Below are 23,739 nucleotides of genomic sequence, written 5' to 3'. Positions count from 1 at the left end.
TTGATGAGAAGTGAGTTCTTAAAGGGAACCTGGTGATGCCTGTGCTCAGATTCTGCTCTTACATCCCCCCGAATGCTAACCAGAGCCCCTCCCAGAGAGTTCAGGGCCTCTAATCTCCGCTCTCTGAACTGCCCCAGCCATATCCTGGCCATGGGAACCTGTAGCCCACTCTAGCCAGAGGCTCCATCACCCTTCCATGAGCACTGAGCCTGTAAGAGTTCATTTCCTACCTTCTCAGGAAAGAAGCCACTGTCATGCTAAGATGGCAGGCTAGGGAAGCGCAATCCTTTCTATCTAAGCCAGCAGATGTGGGGCTGTGATACAGGGGAACAAAGGCGCTTGGTAAGAACAGGTCTACTCCGTTCCGTATCCACCTGAAGACAAGCTGGGCCCTTCCTAGAGGGACAGCCACTCTCCCTCTTTCAGGCTACTGACACACCATAAAAGACTGTGAAGCCCAAAGGGGCGCTAGAAGTTAGAGTCCCTGCTGGGCACTCAGGGACTTCCAGGCTGGACAGCCAAAGTCCACTAGAAGCCAATGGAGGAGACAACCTAAGGGCCCTGTGAGTTTCTGTCCAGAGCACACTGTTTCCCCTTCTTTGCTAGGAAATGAGCCAGCTGTGTTACAGTCAGAGAAAAAACAGGCCCAGGATGAGCAGCCGTGTGGCAGTGGGTCCTGCTTCATCCCCCTGCCCTGGGAACTCTCTGTCTCGGACAACACCATGGCGACATTTCTGTAACAAAGGTCGTAGATTCTCTCAGAATCCTAAAATGTCACCTGACAGTCCTCTGCTTTGCACCCTGTTGCCCATGCTCCGTCCCCTCCCCCGAGTTACAGGGCCTGCTTTCACAGACCAGCTCCCATCAGAACGACTTCTCCTAAAAAGACCATTCCCCAAACCTAACCTCCCAAGGACATCTGCTGCTCTTGACTTCCTTTGTCCTACAGGACCCAGACTTGGGCCTGGCCTTGGTCCTTTCCTTCACACTGCACCCTCACCAGCACCAAGAACGCTTAGCCCACTGGGGCTGGACCGGTGGTGTAGCAGTTAAGTGCGCACATTCTGCTGCGGCAGCCCGGGGTTCGGATCCCGGGCACGCACCGACACACCGCTTGTCAAGCCATGCTGTGGCGGTGTCCCATATAAAGTGGAGGAAGATGGGCACGGATGTCAGCCCAGGGCCAGTCTTCCTCAGCGAAAAGAAAAGGATTGGCAGATGTTAGCTCAGGGCCGATCTTCCTCACAAAAAAAATAGAACACCTAGCCCAGGAAACCCAGCATAACGTCAGTGTGACCAAGTCGGTCTGGCTCTCCTGCTCAGTGCCGGCCTCCTCATGCCCTCCCACCACCGTCGGTCTCTCCTCTGCCAACATGACCCTTTCATAGGGCCCACAGGCGCGCATGATCATCACAAGCGAATCAACAACATGTAACACACACCAAGCTCCTAAAATAGAAGGCCATTTCCTAATTCTCACTCAGAGCAAGAGCATTTCCAAGAACATCTTGGGTAAGAGATGACGACGCTCTGCTGCTTGTTCCTGTAATGTGCTTGCCCCCCCCACACACACACACAGGGGCCACATCAAAGCCACTTGCTTGCCTTTGTGTATCGCTCGATCAACTGTACTCCCCGATCAACTGTACCGCCCCAGCGGGCCACTGCCGTGCAGACAACCACATGGCCCACCTTATCCTGTGTCAAGAGACCATGGGGGTGAGCAGGCTGGCTCCTGGCACTCTGTTCCAGATGCCCAAGGAGATCCAAGCAAAACGGCCGAGCCTTGTCTTCTGCAGTAATGGCCCTCTATCTGTACTAGGCTCAGCACACCCCCCACCTCTCCACAAAGCCTGGGGCCAGGAGGGACAAGGTGGGGGCAGATCTCCACCCGCCTCAGAAGAAAGGCAACAGCTTCACCCCCTGCTGGTACTGTTCCCACTCCTGTGATGCCAAGATCAGCCCCTTAAAAACACTGGGTCTGCTCAGTGCTACTTGTCTAGCCAGCTCTCCAGAGCCTGCCAGGAGAGGGGACAGGTGAGAGCTTGGAGCAGGGAGGCCTGACACACACGCGGTGACATGGGTTAAGGCTGATGTGAACCATGCCACCATTACTCTGTCTCCATCCAAGGCTCCTGGACCCCAGGGTCTGGTGGGAAAGCTTAGAGGGGCCTGGTCTTACCCATACTTTTTATTTGTAAAATCTGCCTAAACACGGATCACTCCTTCACAAGGCAACCTAGGGGTCAGCCATCAGAGGCAGGCAGCCCTTCTCCAGCCCACTCCGACAGCTCCCCCACATGGACCACTGCTTCTCAACCTGTTTTCATTACTGACCCCCAAAGGAGCTTTTTTAGACCCGTTTTTCCTAATCGCCACCCCTTGAATGAAATGTTACTATCAAGGACACGCTGCATATCTGTCTGTGTACTGTACGTATGTATACCCATGCTTTACAGATCACAAGACTAAGATTTTCTCAGCACCCTCCCCAAGAGCCAGCCTCCCTTCCCTGGGGCACTATCACCCCGTTGAGCATGCATCATATACACCTATTCCTTGTCTTTTCTCTCTTCCCTGCCCCCTCTGCCTCCCTCAGCTTCTTTCCTCTTTGGCCCATGTTGGACTTGAGGTGAGCGTTTGGGATTAAAGAGGTAACACATGGTTAATCTACTGACCACTTGGTAAGGCCTGCAATAACCCCACCAGCTACCCCTGTAGTCTAACTTGCACTGCAATCTTTCTCCATCAAAAAAAAGATAAAGACCATAAATGGCGAGACCAACACCCAATGGTAAGCCTCAATGAGACAGTGTTAGTGCAGCGCGGGAAGCCCAGAGAGGGATGCCACGTGGCGCTACAGGCCGCTCCACACAGAGCCCACAGCCCCAGAGAGCTCTGGAAGGCCGGGCAGCCATGGGCAACAGGCCTTCTAGATGTAAGTCAGGAGTGTTTAGCCACTGGTCTGTGCCCTTAGGACAGCTGGGAAGTTTCCACTTGGGGAGAGGACATCAAAAGGCCCTTTTGAGCTCTGCGTCATCCCTCGCTCAGGTTCACACCAGCACTGCAGCTCAGGACCCTGGAGTGAGAACACACAGAGGGTGAGACCCCCAGGGCAGAGACTCACTGTCGGGAAACACAACACTCCCCAGCCTGGCCATAAACCTTTATCGAGTCCCAACTCCTCATCCCGGGGCCTGACCTTTGGGCCCAACATCTCTCCCATTCCAGGAACTGCCAGCGCAAGGAGAGACTTTGCAGCAGGAACGACAGCTCAGGAGCGGACTGAATGCGGGCGGTTCACAGGGCAGGGAGAAGCCCCACTGCGCGGGGTGCCAGCAGAGTGGGGGCCCTGCCTCTCACCATGACATGGGCACGCTACGGGCACAGAAGAGGGCTGGACTTGGAGTCCCAAGACTTCTGCTGCTTCTCAGCTCTGACACGAGACAACCTGCTCCATGCTCCAGGCCTCCTCTTCAGACAGGCGGACACCTGCCTCTGCTCTGCGCGTGCCTACACCCCTTCTCCACTCAGTCCCAGCATCATTCTAAAGGGCAAACCAGAAGACTCAAAGGCTCCCCGCAGCACTGCTCGCCACGGCCTCTGAGCCCTTTCCGACGGGCCCTGGCCACCTCCAATCTCACTGCCCACCACTGCCAGCCTCCTAGCTCCACTCCAGGCACGCTGGCCCCGTGCTGCTCTTCAAGCCTAGTGTGGTCTCGGGGCCTCACAGTTCTGTTCCCTCCACCCAGTCCTCTCCTGCCCGAGGTCTCTGCTCCATATCACCTCCTCAGACGGGCCCTCCCTGACCCTCCCATCTTAAAGAGCCCCCGAGCCTGGATCTCCTCTCCTGCTTTAGTCTTCTTCAGAACCCTTTCCCCTGCAGCACCTGACACTGTATCTGAACAGATTCAGCTGCTTATTGTCTGCTCCCCATGAAACTGTCTGCCTGAGGAGGGCAGGGCATCAGCCTGTCCTGTCCCCAGTGATTTCTTCCCAATGCTTTGCATGCTGCCTGGCACACAGCAGGCATGCCATAAATATTTGTTTGAGTAAAATAAATGTAAGGAGAATAATGCCTCTTTCAACAAATGAGGATTGCATTAGGTATAAAAAAGCTTTGAGGATCTGAAGCAGGAGCTCGTGAACATCTCAGGCTAGAGGGCTTCTCTGAAGATCTCTCCAAGAAAAATTCAAACTTACGCAGCCCGCCCTCACCTCCCCTACAATATTTTGCAATAAATTTCAGAGGATTCTCAGATCCCTGTGAAAACAAGAGGGGACAGAAGACATCACGGTCCTGTCCTCAGATGGATAAGCATCTACCTGTTCTGACACCAGAACAGCACTGAACACTCCAAGAGGCCCGGAGGCTGGGGCATGCTTCAGTCTAAGGTGAGTAGTTTGCACAGCACTGCCCCTGGAGCACACCTGCCAGTTCTCAGGTGAGAGCTGCCCCACGTGTGCCCTGGGCAAACAGGGTGGAGCTGCCCCAGCTCTCATCTCGAGTTCACCTTTGGGCGCTATGCCAAACAGCCTATCAGGAAGGCAGTAAAAATAGTGACAATTCTCACAATCATTAACAGATTCCTCTGTCAGCATGAGCCAGAAATCTCTTAATCCAGTGGCCCTGCCCCGCCCTAGCCACACACACTGAGCTGCTAACACTAGAATATTGCATCCAGATGAAATCCAAGTCTACATCTTAAAACTCATTTTGTGATCCTTCCCCAAAACGCACGCCCGCAGGCATAGCCCGTGTCCCCCCAGCATAGACTGGCCCCTGTCTGAAGGGCTGGGGCTGGGGCAAGGCCTGGAAACTTGCGTGTTTCTTGCTCCCAGCAAGAAGTCCCCTGATAGGAGAGCACCACCTCTCTAGCCCACTCCTGTCCAGGGAGCAGGAAGCTGATAAGACGTGAGGACTAGGCCTGACATACCTCACACTCACTCAGGCTCCCCTGAAGTTACTGCCTCTCAGGACCTCGAGAGGTTAGTTGGCTGGCACATGGCAGACACAGTGCTTACAACTGCTGACAAAGCCATTCTGCTCCCGGCCCCCAGGCCCTACTCTTGACCAGGACTAGGTTTAAAAGGGGAATTCCTGGAAGCAACCAAGATGTCCTTCAGTAGGTGAGTGGATAAATAAACCATGGCCCATCCAGACAAGGGAATATTATTAGCACTGAAAAGAAATGGGCTACCAAGCCATGAGAAGACACGGAGGAACCTTAAATGCATATTACTAAGTGAAAAAAGCCAGTCTGAAGACTACAAACTATATGATTCCAACTGTATGACATTCCGGAAAAGGCAAAACTACGGAGACAGTAAAAAGATCAGTGGTGGCCAGGGGGTAAGGGGAGGGAAGGATGAACAGGCGGAGCACAGAGGACTTTTAGGGCAGTGAAATTACTCTGTATGATACTGTAGGGTGGATTCACATCATTACACATTTGTCCAAACCCAGAGAATGTACAACACCAGGATGAACCCTAGTGTAAACTGTGGACTCTGGGTGACATGATGTGTCAGTGCAGGTTCATCAATGGTAACAAATGCACCCTCTAGTGCAGGATGTTGATAATAGGGGAGCCTATGTATGTGTGGGTGCAGGAGGTACATGGGAAATCTCTGTACCTTCCACTCAATTTTGCTGTGAACCTAAAACTTCTCTTAAAAAACTGTCATTAAAAAACAAATAAATAAAAGGGTATGAACTTTCAGTGATAAGAAAAAAAATTATTACATGAGCTAACACATGGAAAGTGCAGTGCCTGGCACCTAATATCTGTACAATAAATGAAAGAAGATATGAAAAAAAAAATCCTCAGCATCTCAAGTGAGTCTCCTGTGGCATTCAAGGTACTTCCCATTGGAGTCCGAATGCCATCCCGGCTCCCAGAACCCTGTCCCACCACGCCTACTGGGTAAGGAGCAGGGCCAGGCAACAGGACACTGACAAACCATGAATCAGAAGAACCACCAGCTGACTGGGGTCTAACATGGACCCCCACCCAACCCGCACCCCTCAATGGCCCCTCCAGAGGCCAAGAAAGTACACTGGTTTCAGTGTCCTCCTTCACTGACCCCCAGGGAGAGCAGCAACAGAAGGACAGGTAAGGAGGCCGCCTCGCCTCACCAGGGATCCAGGACCCACTGCCCGTCGACCAGTCATCTGCCTACGACGCACAGAGCCCCTCTGCCTGTGCGCTTCCGAGCCCACACCATGACCCCCAGGGTGCCTCTTCTTACCTACGAACCGCGTGGTCATTTTACAGAAACTCGAACGCACGTCACGTTCTCTCCTGAGCATGACCCAGCGCCATCGCCCCATTTTACACGGAAGTTGAACCACATCCCTCCTCTTTTGCCAAAAATGAACTTGGGCCAAGAACCAGGCTTTGAGACTCCAAGTCTGGTAACCTCTCCACCAAATCATGCATACATGGGGTCTCCTTAGTATTCTGAATAAGCATCTTTCACAAAATATAAATAAAAACTAAACAGATAAACCGTGTTGCAAAAGAAGTCTCTAGTACATGCCTTAAATAGTGGAAGGTTCTTCTGGTTCTTTGAAGCAGCTCCATTTATTAAAATGTGATATATACTTAAGTCTGCTAAGAAATCAGCAAAGTATGCCCATGAGGCATGTCTCTACCCAGCCCAGAGAACAGAACCAGCACGGCTTCAGCAAGTAGCTTCCATATAACGATCTTCCCAACAAGTCATCTGAGCTACTGCTCCATATTCCCCACAATACTTGATAAGACAGAAAATACTAAAGAATATACCCCAGCCCTTAGAATTTCCTGTCATTGGCCTGAACCGCTATCCACTGGCACCTGTTGACTGGTGTGATCACTTCCCACAAGAAGGCTCCCCATCTAGCCCATGGGGCAGGCTCCCCATCTAGCTTCCCAAAGGCAGGGACCAGGCAGAGCTTCCTTGCATCACCACACTCATGGGGCCACCAGCAGGTTCAACACACAGTCAGTCTGCAGAGCCTCCTGGTGCCTAACTCCACAGGGTGTGCAGTGCTGACAAAGGGAATGCTGTCCAAGGCGCAAGGATGTGGAAGCAACAAACACAGCATCCCAGCTCATTCCCCTTGCCCAACGGCTTCTCATGAGTAGCTGAGATCGGCCCAGGCCTGTCCTGCAGGAACTTGGGTAAGGGAATCATGGTATCGGCTACTCAGCCATCGGCAGGAATTTTCTGGGGCCCAAACACAGGCACACCCAAACAGACACACCACTTGTACCCAGCACGGGCCTTGCAGAGGGTACACAGTCAATGGTCCACTGCTCCAACCATCCAAATCCACACCACCATCTGGGCTGCCTGCTTATCCAACAAAGGCTGCGTCTCTCCTAGACTACCTTTGGGAGAAGTGACCATCAAGAGATGAGCCAGAAAAGGGGCAGACTTAAGACCCCCACTATCAATCACAGCCACTAAACAGGAAAGGACCCTGGCCTCTCACTTTAGCACTGAATGATCTCTGACCTCTGGCTCCTGGCTTTAGGGTGAAGCCCCCTCTGCTTACAACAAGCCCCTCTCCACATACCTCCTCCTCCATTCTCTCACACACACACGCAAACACGTGAGTCCTGGGATTCCTAACCTTCCCCACTGATCTAGCACTCAGATTGCAGGACCCCACCCACAGGAGGGTGGGAAGGAGGGAGCGGCAGGAGCATGCCAGTCCGGGAAAAGGCGAGACGCACTGGAAAAGCCGGTTGGGTGTTTCTGTTTCAACGGTAACCGGGGAGTCACTGCATGTTATCAGCACAGCTTCAGGGAAACAACCCACAGCACAGTCACAACTGATGGGCCAGGCTGAGCCGGGGGGCCCAAAGTGAAAAGGGATCTTTTACCAATCCAGCCACAGAGCAGACAAGGAGTGAGCACCATCTAGACGTGCCTCTGTGCAGCTCCCCAGGCACACACGTACATATACATCCTCTCCAATGCTCAAAGCTTCTCCCGTTGTCCAGCTCTGTCTTCAATACCCCACCCCTAGACACTGTTGTTATTCTCAGAAGTAACAAAGCCAATTCTAAAATACTTTCCACACTACCCCACGGGTTGGCCCTGCCTGCCTGAGACATCTGACCACCAGCCTGGCTTAGCCCATGGCACACGCTGGGATCGGCCCTTCAGTACAATGAGGTAGCTCCCTTCCCACACCAAACAATGCCACCTGCTTGAGCAGGCATGTGGGCGTCACAGTAGGAAGCGGGAACCACCCAAGAGGCCACAAGCGTCACCATTCTAAGCTATAACAGTGGTTCTTAAGGTATCAGAATCTCCTGGGGAGTTTTTTAAAAATACCATGCTGGGTTCAAACCCCAGAGAGCTGAACTCAGGAGGTCTAGGGTGGCCTGGGCTTCGGTATTTCTTACAACGTATCCCCAGATGAAAACCACTGGTTTAAGAAAAAGAGTTCAGGGCCGGCCCCGTGGCTTAGCGGTTAAGTGCGCACGCTCCGCTGCTGGCAGCCCAGGTTCGAATCCCGGGCGCGCACCGACGCACCGCTTCTCTGGCCATGCTGAGGCCGCGGCCCACATACAGCAACTAGAAGGATGTGCAGCTATGACATACAACTATCTACTGGGACTTTGGGGGGAAAATAAATAAATAAAATTTTAAAAAAAGAAAAAGAAAGAGTTCAACCTGAGGGTTTGAAGACGACCTCAAGTCTAGACAACACAGATGAGTGGTCACGGCAGTCTGCAGCCTGGATTCCCCACCTGAGATGGGAGTTCGAGGCAACAGCACCCCCTCCTCCCTCGCTCAGCTCTTCCAGAAGCCTCCAGGACCAGCACAGGAGCAAAACAGGCCTCTGAACCACCAAGGAGAAGTCAGAAAAGCCGTGCACTCAACTTGTGGCCCAGGGGCCCCTGCACTGTTCATGCTTCCTTAGGCACAGGACTAACCAACTTGGTTGTGCAGTTTCCCCAAGCATCAGAGAGGAGCAGTCACACCGCTGGAGGTCGGTGCACTCACAGACACCAAGAAGCAGCGGAGATAATCCTGCTCTCAGCACAAGGTTTTAAACTCATTTATGCACATCTTGGATCACGCAGCTGGGATTATACCACAGGTAGGCTGCTCCCTGGATGCATACAATTGCCTGAGAGGGAGCATAACAAACATGCAATTCAGACTACGACCATTTCTGGGCAGTACTGTTATAAGTACTGGTGGGTACTTATAACATGTATGTGTTATAAGTATATAGCCTCGATTTTCTCTGCTATAAAAAAAAAAGTGGAGGATTGGCATATACCAAAAAAACCCAGCAATGGTGAGGAAAAGACAGAAAAACTGGGCTGTCTAATGCCAAATAACTGATCCCTAATGACTCCTCTGTCCCTGAGAAGGGCACGGCCCACATGGGGAACATCCAAAGGTCAAGGAGAGAGGTCATCTCTCTGAGGAGAGAGGTTGTGTACATTTTCTAAAACAGCTACTCAAATGATATGAGTTTACAAGTTTTTGGTGCATAAAAGTGAGAGATTCTGCATAACTGAAATGCACTTCAATAGGATGTGACACGCCCGCAGGGCTATTGCGAAGACAAAACAGGAGAAGGGGCAGAGCCCTAACAGGCAGGTGCAGGGCACCACGGGTGCTAACAAGTGAGCCAGGAGAGTGGGGGCACCTCCCCACACCAGGCTGTCCCCTGTTGGGGGCAGTCCTCCAGCTGCATACCTTTGGCATGAAACGTCCAGCCCCTCCGCCAGTACTCCTGCAGCTGGACCCGCTCCTGCTGCCCCAGGCTGCACACCTCACTGTAGAACTGCTGCTCGATGTGCACGTAGGCGGCAGGGATGGCACCTGCCACCCCCTTAGCCCCAAAGAAACCGTTCACCTCTGGGGAGGCCAGCAGGATCTGGTACTCGGCCCGCGTGCCCAAGACCAGGTCCATGTAAGCCTGGGTCAGGTTGAAGTAGCCGGTGGTAAGGTAGACCTTAGCGCCTCGCTCGGCCTCTGTCAGCAGGGTCTCGGTGACAATCTCGTCAATCTGAATCTCAAAGGGCTTCATCTGGATCAGTGGGTAAATCCAGGTGTCAGGGGCTGGCCTCTGGTCACCAGCAGCTTCTGTGTCTTCCTGGGTCCAAAGGGAATCACTGTGGAAGGTCTGGGCATGCAGCATCTGCTGGCGGGTCCTGGCTGAGTTGATCACATCCATAACCCTCTTATTGGCTGCCTTGCAATATGCAGCCCAGTCACCTAGACAGAGACACGGGAAAGAGGAGTAAATGGCAGAGAAATGGAGGCTCTGGACCGCGGCCCAGCACAGGAGACACAACACACGACAACCTAGCACACATGCCACAACTGATCATCTACTGAACACGCTTCCATTGAGCACCAGGCCCCGAGTGAGGCTCCTCTGCGGACAGAAATGCCCGAGAAAGGACCTTGCCACAAGGGGCCTGCACTGGGGTGGGGGGGGAGTGAAAAGGCCTCTACCAATTCCACTAGACAAAGCTCAAAATCAGGCAAGACTAACTGAGGGCAACCAAAGTCAGGACAGCGGGCATCTTGGGGGGCGATGCCTGGGAGGGGACCTGCTACGAGCACATACAGAAACTGCACACCTGCAACCGCTCAGTCTGTGTGTTAGACTTCAGTGAGAACACTTATCAACAAAGACCCGTGCAAGGACCACTGAACAGAAGGAGAGCGAGCCACAGAGTCACAAAGCCTGACGCAACCGCAACACGGCAGGCTTCACGTGGCTGAGGACAGTGCAGGGGAGGCTCTGGGACAGAGCATGAACAGGCAGGCTCAGGGCCCTTCGTACTGACACCAGACACTGGTGACAAGTGGCTATCCAGACACACTGAAGGGAAAAGAAATGACCATACATGTTGTTGTTAGGCGAGAAAAGACGGAAAATTACTGAGCTAAGCATCCAACTTAAGAAGTTAGGGGGAAAAACACATGATAAAACCAAAAACACAGTATAAGGAAGGAAATTATAAAGAGAAATTAACAATGAAAACGATGATACAAAAACAGAATCACTGTCAAAAACACTGTCAAAAGTTGATTCTCTGAAAAGACTAATCAGCTGGTAAGCCTTTGGCAAGGCAGATCAAGAATAAAAGAGAAAGAAGGAAGGACCGCTGTCCTGGTCATCCTGACTCTCTCACACACACCTGAGTGCCTTCAGGGCTGGGCTACGGAACAAAGAGAAGGCACGGCCTGGGCACAGATCCTCCCTTATTGACACCAGCAACCACCAGGGAAGGAGGAAGCCACCTCCCACACGTTGTCTTGACTGTAAGTGTCCCTACATCTCTCTGTTCTCTTATGCTGTGGGACTGCTCCTTCTGAGCTACCCTCGGCCCCTGAGCACATGTGTTGCCCAGTTGCTCCCACCTGACCCCTAAGCATGCTGACTCTCATTCTTCCCTGTTCTCTACATATTCATGTGTGGCCTGTTAAGTTAGACTACAGTTCAGCCAATGTTTTCTGTATGGGCCAGTAAATACTGTAGGCTTTGTGGGCCAAACGGCAAAATTGAGGATAATATGTAAGTACTCATATAACAAGAGAAAAAACAGATTTCTGTAAAACTTTTATTGATAAAATTCAAAATATATGGGGCCAGCCCAGTGGCATAGTGGTTAAGTTTGCACGTTCTGCTTTGGCGGCCCAGGATTTGTAGGTTCAGATCCTGGGCATGGACCTACACACCACTCATCAAGCCATGCTGCGGCGGCATCCCATATACAAAATAGAGAAAGACGGGCACAGACGTTAGCCCAGGGCCAATCTTCTTCAGCAAAAAGAGGAAGATTGGCAACAGATGTTCGCTCAGAGACAATCTTCCTCACAAAAACAGATATGTATATAATAGTCATAACCTAGCGTCCAGGCTGGCAGCAGGCAGGGCAGGCGCACAGATCACGTGCGTGTGATGCCATGGTTCGTTCCCCTGGCACCCAGGACAGGGCTTCCACCAGGTGTCCGTACTTAGATGCTTCCCTTCTGGGTCAGGGACCTTGGGAGCTTTTCTCCTTACATGGACTGAGATGTCCCCCTTCCCCACATTGCTGACACTGTTGCATATTCAGCAGCAGACCTTCTTAAAGGCCACCAGGAAGCCACAGCCACAGAAATCACAGGAATGCAAATGCCCCCGGGAATACTAGCTGCCAGGATTTGCATGTTTCCAGTGAGCAGAGCTGAGGGCTCTCCCATTTCACTTTCCAGGCAGGAGGCCACAGACCTCAATGGAGCTGAGAGCCACAGAGCCTCTGTGCTACAGAGCTGGGGGGAATTGGCCCTGAGGAGGGCAGCCATTTAGCAGGCTGCTTCCTGTAAGTGCAGGGCAGGCTGCTGGCTCACTCCCCCGGCACACAGACTCGAAGCCCATATCCCCACCTTCCCGGGCTGGCTCTCTCACCCGCAGAGCATGACTGATGGCCAGTGAGTCACATCTGTCTGGCCTCAGAAACAAAAGCAGAATGAGGCTCTGCCACCCAAGTCTCCCAAGCCCTCAGTAAGGCCACCAAAGTGTGCTCTCCTCAGCCCTCACTGCCCCCCCACTCCCGCCAAGCTCAGGAGGGCAGCAGAGCCCAGGACCCTACCTTTGTAAGGATGCACCATCCCCTCCACCACCTGCACCGTGTCGTCCCCCTGCAACTGCAGGGACACGTCCCCCACGGCGTCCACCAGCTCCGTGAAGAAGTCCGCAACATCGGGACAGTCCTGCAAGAACACGTAGCGGTCCTGGCGGTTGGTGAAGTACGAGTCACTCAGGTTTGCACTGCAGAAAGGAAAGCAGCAGCTGAGGACTCAGGCAAGAGTGTGTCACAGCAGGCCCTGCTGACCCAGGGCTCAGGTTAACCAGCAGGAGCAGGGGAGCGACAAGCTCGGATCAGGACACAACAGCAGCCAATTAACAAACAGCTACTGAGCAGGACCTCACACAAAAGACAAGGCAAGACAGCACTAAGATGACACCAAAAAGAGAACCACAAAGCCCCTCCCCTCACAGAGCTGACAGTCAGCTGAGAGAGGAGATGCCACACTTACAAAGCCAACTAACCACACAGGGCTAGTTACCAGTCCCGTGCTTTGCAATCCAAAGACCTGGATTTCCACCCAACTCTGTCTTTTTTTTCTTTTGTTTTTTTGGCTCTGCCTGATGAAGTTATTCATCCTCTCTGATCTCTTGTTTCTCATGTACAAAGTGAGGAAAGTACTACACAGTGTCACCGTGAGAATCAAACGAGACATACATACAAGGGGCTTAGCGTGGTGGCTAGCACACAGCAAGTGCTCAATAAACCATGGCTATCTCTTAATCACCCTTTGTAGGTTTCCAGCTTCCACAGCAGACGTGGTGCCATGGAAGACACCGAGAGAGTGAGGTAACCAGACTAAAAACGTACAAGCGGGTTCTCAAAGGCTTAAGGAGATGGATTTTCCCTTCTCTGTGTTCTGCTGACTTCCACCCTGAAGAATATTAAGGGGAGATCCTTGAGAGAAGGAAGCAAACTCACCCACTCAAGATGACGTTGTTGTCAAAGAGGTACACTTTAATGTGCTGGAGGCCGATGGTCTCATTGAAGCGCTCAGGGATCAGGAGCCGGAGCAGTCCTCGGAGGTTAGGCGTGTGGAAGAGGGAGACTCGGACCTGTTCTGGAAACCTCTGCAAGAGCGGGAGCAGCATTGTGCGCGAGTTCTTCCTACCTGAATACATGGGCGAGCAGAAGAAAAAGGACGGGAGACTCACGCTAGGAAAGAGACCAACCTGCCAGTGAGGAACCACTCACCGTGGTCTCACATTCACCTGTGCTGCCCGTCCAAATTAGGCAGACTACCTGGTGCTGTTTCTAGCCAGAGGAGCTCGGACTAAATCTGTTCTGAACACCAGCCACGTCTTGGGGCAGGACTGGGGTGGTCAATGCAGTGGACATCTGCTGTTTTAGCCCCATTTAGCCCCAGCATCCGTTCACCCTCCTCCCAGTAACCAGACCCAACCTCCTCCTGGGGGTACCACCTCACCCCCACTCTCCGTATTTCTGCTCTGGGTGAAGATGACTCTGCCCACCCTGAGCCCTCACCCTCAGCTCCACAGGCACATGGCCTGGCCTGGGCCAGTCAGGACACTAGGAGCACCGGGTGCATGTCCCACAGCAGGCCACCCAGGAGCTCTGGTCTGACCATCAGGGAAGCAGTCTCTCTTCCAATAGACAAGATGCCATGGCAAGACGCCCCTGGGGCCACCAGAGGCCACCACACGGAGCCTGAGAACAAAGTCAGCCCAGAGGAAGCAGAGTCATGAGATGGGTCCTGGTGACACAGCTGAATCCCAAATCAAGACTCGCCTGAAGCAGGTCAGTCTCAGGAGTCAAAACAATTCTCTTTTCTGCCTAAGTTGTGTTTACTTGGGCTTTCAGTCACTTGCTGCAGAAGGACTCCAACAGGCCTGAGGCAGTCCTGGGCCAGCCTGGATGGTCTTCAAACAGCCTTGCCTCTCCCTGAGGATGGGGGAGGCAATAGTGTAATTCCTAAAACAGAGGCTCTGAAAGAGGAAGAATCGGGGCCGGGGAGTGCGTCAGACTTACCTCTAGAGCCCCGTGTAAAGTCCAGGAGAATGGACACCTTGAGGTCTGAAGGAAACTTTGCTTGGAGGGACTTTTCTAGAGTGCTTTCCAGGCAATCCACCTATCAAGAAAAGAACCCCGAAAGAACAGTAGTATGAGATCCCAAAAGATGATTATGTAAGAAAAGACAAATCAACCTGTCAGCTGACACCCCACCATCCTCTCTGAACGCCCACACGCAATGCGAGTGTTCAGCAGCCAGTGCTGTGAAACGTCTTCATCCGAGAGTGCCTCGGGAACAGCAACCAGAAGACGCCAAACGCCACCCTCTCCAGCCTGGGCCTCGCGGAGCCAAGGGTCTGAGGGCCAGAGGCATGTCGCCGGGCGGTCTGGACCTTGCCACTCCTGGAAATGCTCCCTAACACACCAGCTCTCACACGTTTCACCAGATCATGCTCACAGACATAAACCACACAGTACCCGACACGTGGAAAGGACTCGGTAAATACTTGTTGAGTGAATGAATCCGAGACCCAACCTGCCCACCGGCCATTCTCCATGGGTCTGACACAACATTCTCTTCCCAGGAGAACAAACAGGCTTCTCAAGCTTGCAGCTCAGAGCACGTCCTAAAAACAGAGGGCGGCCTCCCTCCTCAGAGAGGAAAAGGAGGGTGGAAGCACTTATGCTCACTCACCTTTCCCCTCATTCTCCACACCCCAACCCTGCCGTCTCCCAGCTCCTACCTGTGGGTTTCTGAACAAGGATGAACCAAGAAACAACACTTACTGTGGGCAATGGGCCACTTTACAACCTCAGAGGAGAAAGCCATCCCAGAGACTAAGACAACATAATGACCTCATTCAGAGACTCACTTCAACTCAACCTACGGACTCCGCCCACACACCAGAACCTGCGCTGGACTCACACCATAAGCAGCACGCCTTGCAGAAACCTGGTGATTTCTGCTCCTTCCCACCCGTGCCCGTCTCATGGTAAATGACAAGTATGGCACGACAGCAAGTCCAGGGGAACAAGGCTGGCTGCAGACCTGGCACCTGACACCAGCTCTCAGCAAAAGCAGCCAGCCAGCCTGCCCTGCACTCCAGTTCGTCTAGTACAGGATCACAAAACTTTTGCTGTAAAGGACCAGATAGTAAATATTTGGGGCTTTGCAGGCCAGATGGTTTCTGTTACAACTACTCAGTTCTGCTGCTGTGGGGAGAAAGCAGCCACAGACAAAACATACATGAATGAGAGTGGCTATGTTCCAATAAAGCTTTATTTATGGACACAGAAATTTGAATTTCACATGCTTTTCATGTGGCACAAATATTTTTCTTTTGATTTTTTTCCAACCTTTGAAAATGTAAAAACCATTCTTAGATCACGGGCCATACAAAAACAGGGAGCAGGCCAGACGTGGCCTGTGGGCCACAGTTTGCCCAGCCCTGGACTGGCAGACAGAGTAGCCTAGGGACCCCTGTGCAGGGTGAGGACGACATTGGCCAGCAAGGCCAGAAGGCCCAGGGGTAGACCTCCCTGCACCCCCTCACCAGTCTTTCTGACACACCTCGGTATCTGGGGCAATGAGAACAAGAGCTGGCCATGAGATGAAGGCCAAGGAAGGGCAGCTGTGCCCCAACTCCAAGGTACTCTGCAACCATAAGGTTTCAGGGTGATTCACTACTGCTGCTAGGACCATCTGCCCTTAAACCTTACCAGCTCCTGCTCCAAAGGACCTGTCCCCAGGTAGAGGGATGCCATCACAACCCGTCTCTTGGCGACTTTTATCTGCCCCTGAAAGAGGAGAAACAATTCAAAACTCACAATCATCATTTTCACAGTTCACTGAGAAAATATAGTCTTTTGACCTTGGCGGCAAATAACAATCCAAGCTGAATTATCCCGTATCTTCACCAACTAACATTTACAGCAAGTCCAAAATGTGTATGGTAACCTACCAAATCAGGACCCACAATCCTAATGTAAAATACTCAGCCTGAAGGCGAAGCATGACCTAACCATACTAGAGGTACAACGCAGCCATTAGAGGAGGAGGGAGCTCTGTGCATACGACCTGAAAGAACGTCCACAATGTACCGCCGGGAGACAAAAAGCAAGTCACCGAACAGAATGCAAGCCATGTTCCCACTGTTCACACCCCCTCACTCACCTGTACGCATGAGTGCGCACACGCGCGTGCATGTGTGTTTGTGTACAGGACATGGAGAACACACACCAAACTGCCAAGAACCGTCCCCGAGGAGCAGAGCTAGGGGAGGGGAGCACAAGTGCGAACTTGCCCTCTGCTCTACCCCCATCTGCAAGATTGGGGTTTTTTAATGAGCACATGTTACTTTTGAAATGCAGAGAGACAGGTACCTGTCTCTCAGGTACACACAGAACAGACCAACATTCAAAGATGACACGTCACATCAGTCCTAACAGGCGGTGTCCTTTCCCTAGACCTGCTCCAGCCCCAGGAGGACACTGACCCCATCTCTGGAGCTCTAAGCGGCGCTGCCCCAGAGGAGGTGGCAAGGGCAGAAAGAACGCAGCACAACCTAAGGTCAAGCTCCTGAAGGGTACACAGGAAAGCAAGGCCTTGCGAGAGGAGTGAGGAGAAAGCATGGCACACGCCTGCTTTCCCACCAAGAAGGGATGTCACACCCATAGCCTGCACTGTCAACGGAGGAAGAGGAGCGTCTTGACTGAGACACGTGAACACACTGGGAAAAGGCTCACACGCAAGGAAAAACAAAAGAATTTCCCATGTTTGCTGCTTCCTTGGCTTTGTTATTTATTAACATGGATGCTTGTGGGGAAGATGATTATGAAGAAAGGAAAACAATAAATAAGGTATAAGGCAATTTAGATCATCTGACTGTTCATGTGGGACCCGGGTCCTCTGGTGCAACCTCAGCTGTAAGGAGGCCCGGGGACCAGGCAGAACCACGCTGCTTTTCTCAGGGAGCACAGGCTGCTCTGTTTGCCCCGAAAAGAAACACATCCCACTCAGCGCAGTACGTGCTGGGAGAATCTGCCCACGACTCAGTTCAGAAGGCAGGAAAAGGAGGCCTCGGCTTCCTCCAGGCCTGCAGGTCAAGCCCCGCAGGCCTTTCCTGGCCTCCACAGCCCCACCCGCGCAGGGGTAGGTGCGCAGCGTGGCCCGGCCTCCTGGCCAGGGGATCACCACGTGGAGACTCAGTCAGTCATTTACCCGGAGTTGGTCAGGACAATGAGAAGAAGCTCCCTTGAAAAACCTGTTTCTTTAAGCCAACCAGAGAACCAAGTAGGAGCAAAGAGTAAACAGCCTCAGCATCAGTTCCGCACAAACAAGGACACGCAGAACAAGCAGTGCAAGGAAGTGGGGGAGACTGTGCGTACGCACGCACACACACACAGACTGTGTTCTGGAATGAGCCAGCCAGAAATTAAGCATGGATCTACAGATCAACATGGCAAAAGGAGAGAAAATGTGTAAGCATTCACATGAACTAGAGCTCATTCTGTAGAAAAATCAATCTCTACATATATTTCCTATTATCTCCCAGCATTCTGCCAGTCTAACCTCATCATACCTTAATTCTAACATCACTGTTAATATGAACTCAGAGAGTTCATGTTAATAAAAATCAATTGGCCTTGAATTACTTCATTCCAATTAGCAGTTTAACCTCAAGTAACTAGACGTGGCATGTACATCTGAGTAATGTATTGAAAGCTGAACCCCACAAATGCAAAGTTTAGTATCTCTACCAGGAGAGAGAAGCACAAACTTTAAACAGAGTCACAGAAAAAAACCTATGAGGCCTAAAACCAGACATCCAAATTTTCCAGTTATCTCTAGATGCCTCTTCACTGAATGAGAGGCTTCCGGCCACTCCCAACACATCAAATCCCCTCTGCAGGTCATCTGGGTCTTCACTTCCTGTATATTATGTCTATCAAAACGATGCTACTGTGTTCTGGAGATGTTTGCAGGGACAGGGGTCTATCTGTCCTGACTAGAATAATGGTTCACTACTTCCCAGACATCTTTAGCAGAGATGTGCCCGTGTGGACCACATGTCCTCACTAAGCTCCCTCCTAGTGGTCTACACCTTTAACACGGAGCAGAGGGACTCAACCTGTCCAAAGGAACCAAAATGCAGGACCTGACCCTCACTGCCCTATGCTCTAAGCTCCTCTACTGAGACATCAGCCACGCAGGAGAACTTCTGATCATGGCTTGACTTAACCATTTGTGAAGCTGAAATCTGACAGGCAAGACCCACAGGAATAACCTGAGCAATCATCTACAGCTTCCAGAACAGAAGGTGCTTCTGCCAGGGACTCACTCAACCTTATGCCCCCAACCTCTAACTCAAACGTCTTTCCCTCTCCGCTTAGACACAACTTACCTTCATGAGCTCAAAAAACTCTGCTGGGGAAGAAAGCACCCTGACGTGAGAACTGGAGACTCCAAACTCTGGAACCAGGTTTCTGATCCACTGGAACCTGTGCACGCCCTCTGGACACAGGCAGCAAGGAGGGGAAGTGACCTGGGGGACAGTCGGGGACAGCAAAGGACCCAACAGCAGCCATGGTGACCTGGTTAAAGAGACACGCAAAGGGTCATACTTCTCAAATACTTCCTCAAAAGTCTCTCTCAGCTACTGGGGGAGAAGAGGGAATTTTGGGGAGGGGCCAATTTCAGATTTTCTAGTTCATTTTAAATGAGCCCAAGTCAAACGCTACAAAAGGATTTTTCCTTTAGCCCCTACTAGTTGAGCAACTTGAAAAGTGCCAATGCCTATAGATAAACCCCAAACTTTAAGTTGATTCCAGACAATTCCAAATTTAGCACAGCCACAGGTAATCTACAAAAACCACTGCCTGGTTAATACTGCCACCCCCTAACATCCACCTGCAGAAAGCCACTGAAGGCTACCTAGAACAAGGGCAAGTCTGGTATAAGTCTGATGATGCAACCCAGACCCCCAGGTGTACAACTGATGAGATAAATAGGGCTTGTATTCAGGGAAGGACCCAGAAAGATAAAGTTCTCTCTTTAATACTCAGATATTGAGAGAAAAGCTGGAGCAGAAAAAGGTTGGGGAAATAGGAGATCATCTCAAGAGGTGCCCACAGTGACGACAACTGCCCCTTCACCATTGGACACACTCTCATTGGGGGTCACGCCCATCTCTGGCTGGCACTAGTCTGACCACATGAAGCGGCTCCACTCCACTGAGGCTGACACCACAGTGAACATGGTCCTGCCCATGGACACACATCTCTGCGGCCAGATGACTGGAATATCTGCGGGGGCCAAGAGAGAAGTGACTGCACACCCAGCGCCCCAAACAAGCCTGGCCCTAATCTGAATTCCAGCAAATAGCAGGAGGAAAATCCTCTTCAGTATGTGATATGACCTTCTACCATGGCCTCAAGAGGGACTCTGGGGAAAGGACGCTTAAACACCCCAAGGCCTGAAGGGCCACAAATTCCAGGAAGATGATTTCATTTACTTGCTTCATGATAAAGCGCTGAATCTTCCCAGGGTTTGCAAATGTCCCTACACAGACGCCAGATGGCCCACAGCTGTGCTTCCCAGAAGGCCCACCAGTCTGTCACGGCCGATTCACTGCCAAGAAAACTTTAGTCAATGGGTGGAAGGTACTGGCTCTCTGGATCTGGATCCTGGGAAGTCGGGGACTCGCCATGGGCCTCAGAGGGCAGAGGGGAGAAAGCAACCATCCTTTCTTGCTGCCTCTAAAGACACACTCACCGGCATCAGCTTGCTAAGTTTCTCTGGCTTCCAGGTAATGAGCAGCAGCTTGCAAATGAAAAGCATAGACCCATAAATAAGGGATTGCTGCCTCGATTCCCCAAACAGTAGGCCATATTCCTGCTGTGCTCAAGGCTAACTTCCAGAGAGGAAAGATCCTTCAGACCAACAAAAAAACCACGAGACAACAAGAAAGTTGCACAACAATCTATCAATTTGAAGCCCCAAAGGGGGCCTAAAGTCTAATATTCATTAATTAAACATCATCTGTTCGAGGTAGAAAACCCCACAGCAGCATACGATCATCTTATCTCCCAGCCTCACAGCACTTATCATCTCTCAGACCATGTGAAAAAGAACCAGGGCATCACCCGCTGCCCTGGGCCATGTAGTCAGTCCCCACGCATCCTTCCTCTGGGCCAAGAGACTCACAACAGCTCCCAAAAATGAAGATGAGGAAACACTTCCTTGGCACATGGCAACCCAGGAGAGGGCAAGTGCCAGCTGGGGCCTCAATCCAAGTCATCATGTGAGCACCTATTATGGACCGTGCAGTGCACAAATGAAGAACCGGGCGCGGCCCCTGCCTCCCACAAACTTGGTAGCCTCACAAGCTTACACATCTGAAACCATCTAAGAACAACACAGGAGAAAATGCTAAAATTAATTAAAGGGCAAAATATACAGTGCACGTGCCTCGGGTGATCAAAAAGGGCAGCTGGTGACACCTGAACTACCGGGCAGCCTTTACAACACCCTGCCTTCAAACAGGCTTTGAAAACTTGGTAGGATTCAGACAGGGAATGCGGATGCGGGGGCCGGGGTAGTGGAGCAGGGAGAGGGGTGCTCCAGGCAAGGAGAGGTGTGAGCAAATGCGAGACGCAGAAACTGGCAAAAACCACCATCACCAGAAAAACCCAGGAGGGTCGCAACAGGCAGTCCAGAGAACACACACACCAAGAGTCTACAGAGGTGTCGGGGTGCACTGTCACCTCCAGCCTGCCCGGGCGAGAGGCCCCAGCAGGCTCAGGGTGGGATGGGCTGGGGCGCCCCGGGCTACCTTGGGCAGGTCTCGTCCCTGCCAGGCAGCTCTCCCTGGGAACATTCCACCAGGGCCTCAGTCCAAGATCTGTTGAGGGCTTTTTTATGTTGGCTTCCTGTTTAATCTGTGTACTGACAGGTTTATTTTTGTTAGAGAGGAGAAGGAGCTGAAAGCCAATTAGGTTTCAGGGATTCATTGTGGAGGAGACCCAACCCTTTAGCGGCAATTTTATATCCCCAAAGAGGAAGGTGCTTTGGAAAGGAGCAAAGTGTTTTATTTTTTTTAATTTTTTTTTGTGAGGAGATGAGCCCTGTGCTAACATCTGCCAATCCTTCTCTTTTTTTGCTGATGAAGACTGGCCCTGGGCTAACATCCGTGCCCATCTTCCTCCACTTTATATGGGACGCCACCACAGCATGGCTTGCCAAGTGGTGCGTCGGTGTGTGCTGGGGATCCGAACCGGCGAACCCCGGGCCACCGCAGCGGAGCGTGCACACTTAACCACTTGCGCCACCGGGCCGGCCCCAGGAGCAAAGTGTTTTATGAAGGCCCCATGATGACAGCACTGGCCAGGCCACATCTGGAGGGCGACACTCAAGACCTGGCTGAAGCTCCTCCATCAGGGCAGAGGCGGCAACCCTTGCTGAGCGCACACTGCTGGCTTCTCAGGAGCCTGCCCATTTTTTTCCTTTCCCCTCAGCCGGAACCCCATGGGGGTTAGTTCCCGCTTTCCACAACGAAACTCCTGGGAATCTTCTCAGAAAAGGTATCCCCATGCTGGCAGCAGCCCCTACCGTGCCCTAATCCCAGTCTCCAGTGGCCAACCACCTGCACATGCAATTCCCCTCACTCCAGGGAGCTTGACCAAGAAACCACATGTCCCAGGTCAGAACCCTAACCCCCAGGAGACCTAAGGAGGCAGGGAGCTGTGGTTACTTTACCAAAAAAAGCAGAGCGCTGTCACACTCACATTTAGAGAACTAAACCAGTACACACAGAATTTCCACATCTAGACCTGGGCTTCCTGAATCATCTCTTTCTAGATACCATCTAGCTCCCATTTCTAGTTATAGGGAGGAGGAAGTGGTAGGGGGTAAGGGCCCAGATGAGGTTCTGCCCACCTGGCCTCTCGAAGGCCCACTCCTTCACCCAGGAATATCAGAGAAGTTTAGCGAACTGGGCCAAGGCCAGAGCAGGGGGTGGCTGGTCTTCAAGCTCAGGCCAGCGCTACTTCACCGTCCAGCCCTCCGCTGGCAGCAGAGGCAGCAACAACACACAAAGAAACCAACAATGCACAATGGCCCTCAGCCTGCAATGCTGAGTGAAATGGGACTGGCATCCTCTCCTGAGGGCAGACTTCAGCCACCCACAGGACACCTGACTCTGGGTAAAGGTTCAGCCACGTGGTTTAAGGCTTCCCATGGAATTTGTAATCAAATACTCTGAACTAGGTAGGGAGTGGTCTGGGCCTAAGCACTGAGGACCCCCACACTGGGGCCCCATTCCTCCACCCAGAGAGGGTCCTGGGGGGGGGCGGTGAGAATATGGAGGGTGGATAGAGGGTGACTCTAGTAGGGCACAGTGAGTGTGAAGGGAGGGGGGTACAGCAGGGAGGGGAGGAAAGTTTCTTCCCACCATCTCTAAGAGGAATCCACATCTGAACTGCCTTGACTAAGGAGAGCACGCACTGAGTCTCTTGTTCCTGAGCCCCCGGGCTGGGGGCCACCACAAGTGAGGATAGCACAGACCACCTGGCCCACGGGGCAGTCCTAGAGTGGACCATGCACTGCCCCCCAGCCCAACTCATGAGAGGCATGGGGCAGGGTAGTAAGGCTTGAGTGCAGAACAATCAGCCAAACCAAAACAGTGAGAGAAGAACAACTGCTGAGGTGCTGGCGAAAACACCTATGTACAGAGCAAGCCGCGGGGAATGTAGGAGAAGGCATTTCTCCTTTTTGTGGAGCAAGAGGAGTTTTCCATTTCACCAAACATTGTGAAGCTGTGCGTGCTCCGTGGAAAAACACTGCCACACCTTGCGCTGGTCCTTTGTCTGGATGTGCAACAATATGCCCAGAGGTCCAACCAAGAGCCCACGTGGGCCATGGAGAGATGCCAATAAAGAAAGCAAACACCAGGTCTACACTTCACCTTTACACGCCCCCTCCCCAGCTCTCACGGTTTCAGAGGACACAGAGGCCCCTGCTTCCCCTGGGGCCATAGGACCTAGTGTTACCCACTACCAGTGGGACACAAGTAGGCAGGACAGGAGTTCAGTTCTCTGTACCACACACAGGGGCATTAACTAAGTGTCCCTCCTGTGGGCTCAGAGTCATGCTCTAAAGGCT

At 52.1% G+C, this 23,739-nt stretch overlaps 1 protein-coding gene across 1 annotated transcript in view; it reads right to left on the bottom strand.

Annotated features, from left to right (window-relative positions):
* The window catches only part of PGS1 (phosphatidylglycerophosphate synthase 1), a 44,846-nt gene that overhangs the window by 10,214 nt on the left and 10,893 nt on the right, over positions 1-23,739 (bottom strand). The window contains exons 4-9 of the mRNA XM_058562066.1: positions 18,983-19,172; positions 16,299-16,376; positions 14,598-14,697; positions 13,530-13,719; positions 12,612-12,790; positions 9,718-10,239 (exon numbers count right to left, since the gene is read on the bottom strand). Of these exons, the coding sequence (XP_058418049.1) occupies positions 9,718-10,239; positions 12,612-12,790; positions 13,530-13,719; positions 14,598-14,697; positions 16,299-16,376; positions 18,983-19,172 (1,259 nt within the window). The remainder of the gene's footprint in view (positions 1-9,717; positions 10,240-12,611; positions 12,791-13,529; positions 13,720-14,597; positions 14,698-16,298; positions 16,377-18,982; positions 19,173-23,739) is intronic.

This window comes from Diceros bicornis, chromosome 18 (genome assembly GCF_020826845.1).
Source record: "Diceros bicornis minor isolate mBicDic1 chromosome 18, mDicBic1.mat.cur, whole genome shotgun sequence".
Lineage (NCBI taxonomy): Eukaryota > Metazoa > Chordata > Mammalia > Perissodactyla > Rhinocerotidae > Diceros > Diceros bicornis.
Note: the sequence above shows the minus strand (reverse complement) of the source record. Positions and strands in the feature narration are given on the sequence as shown.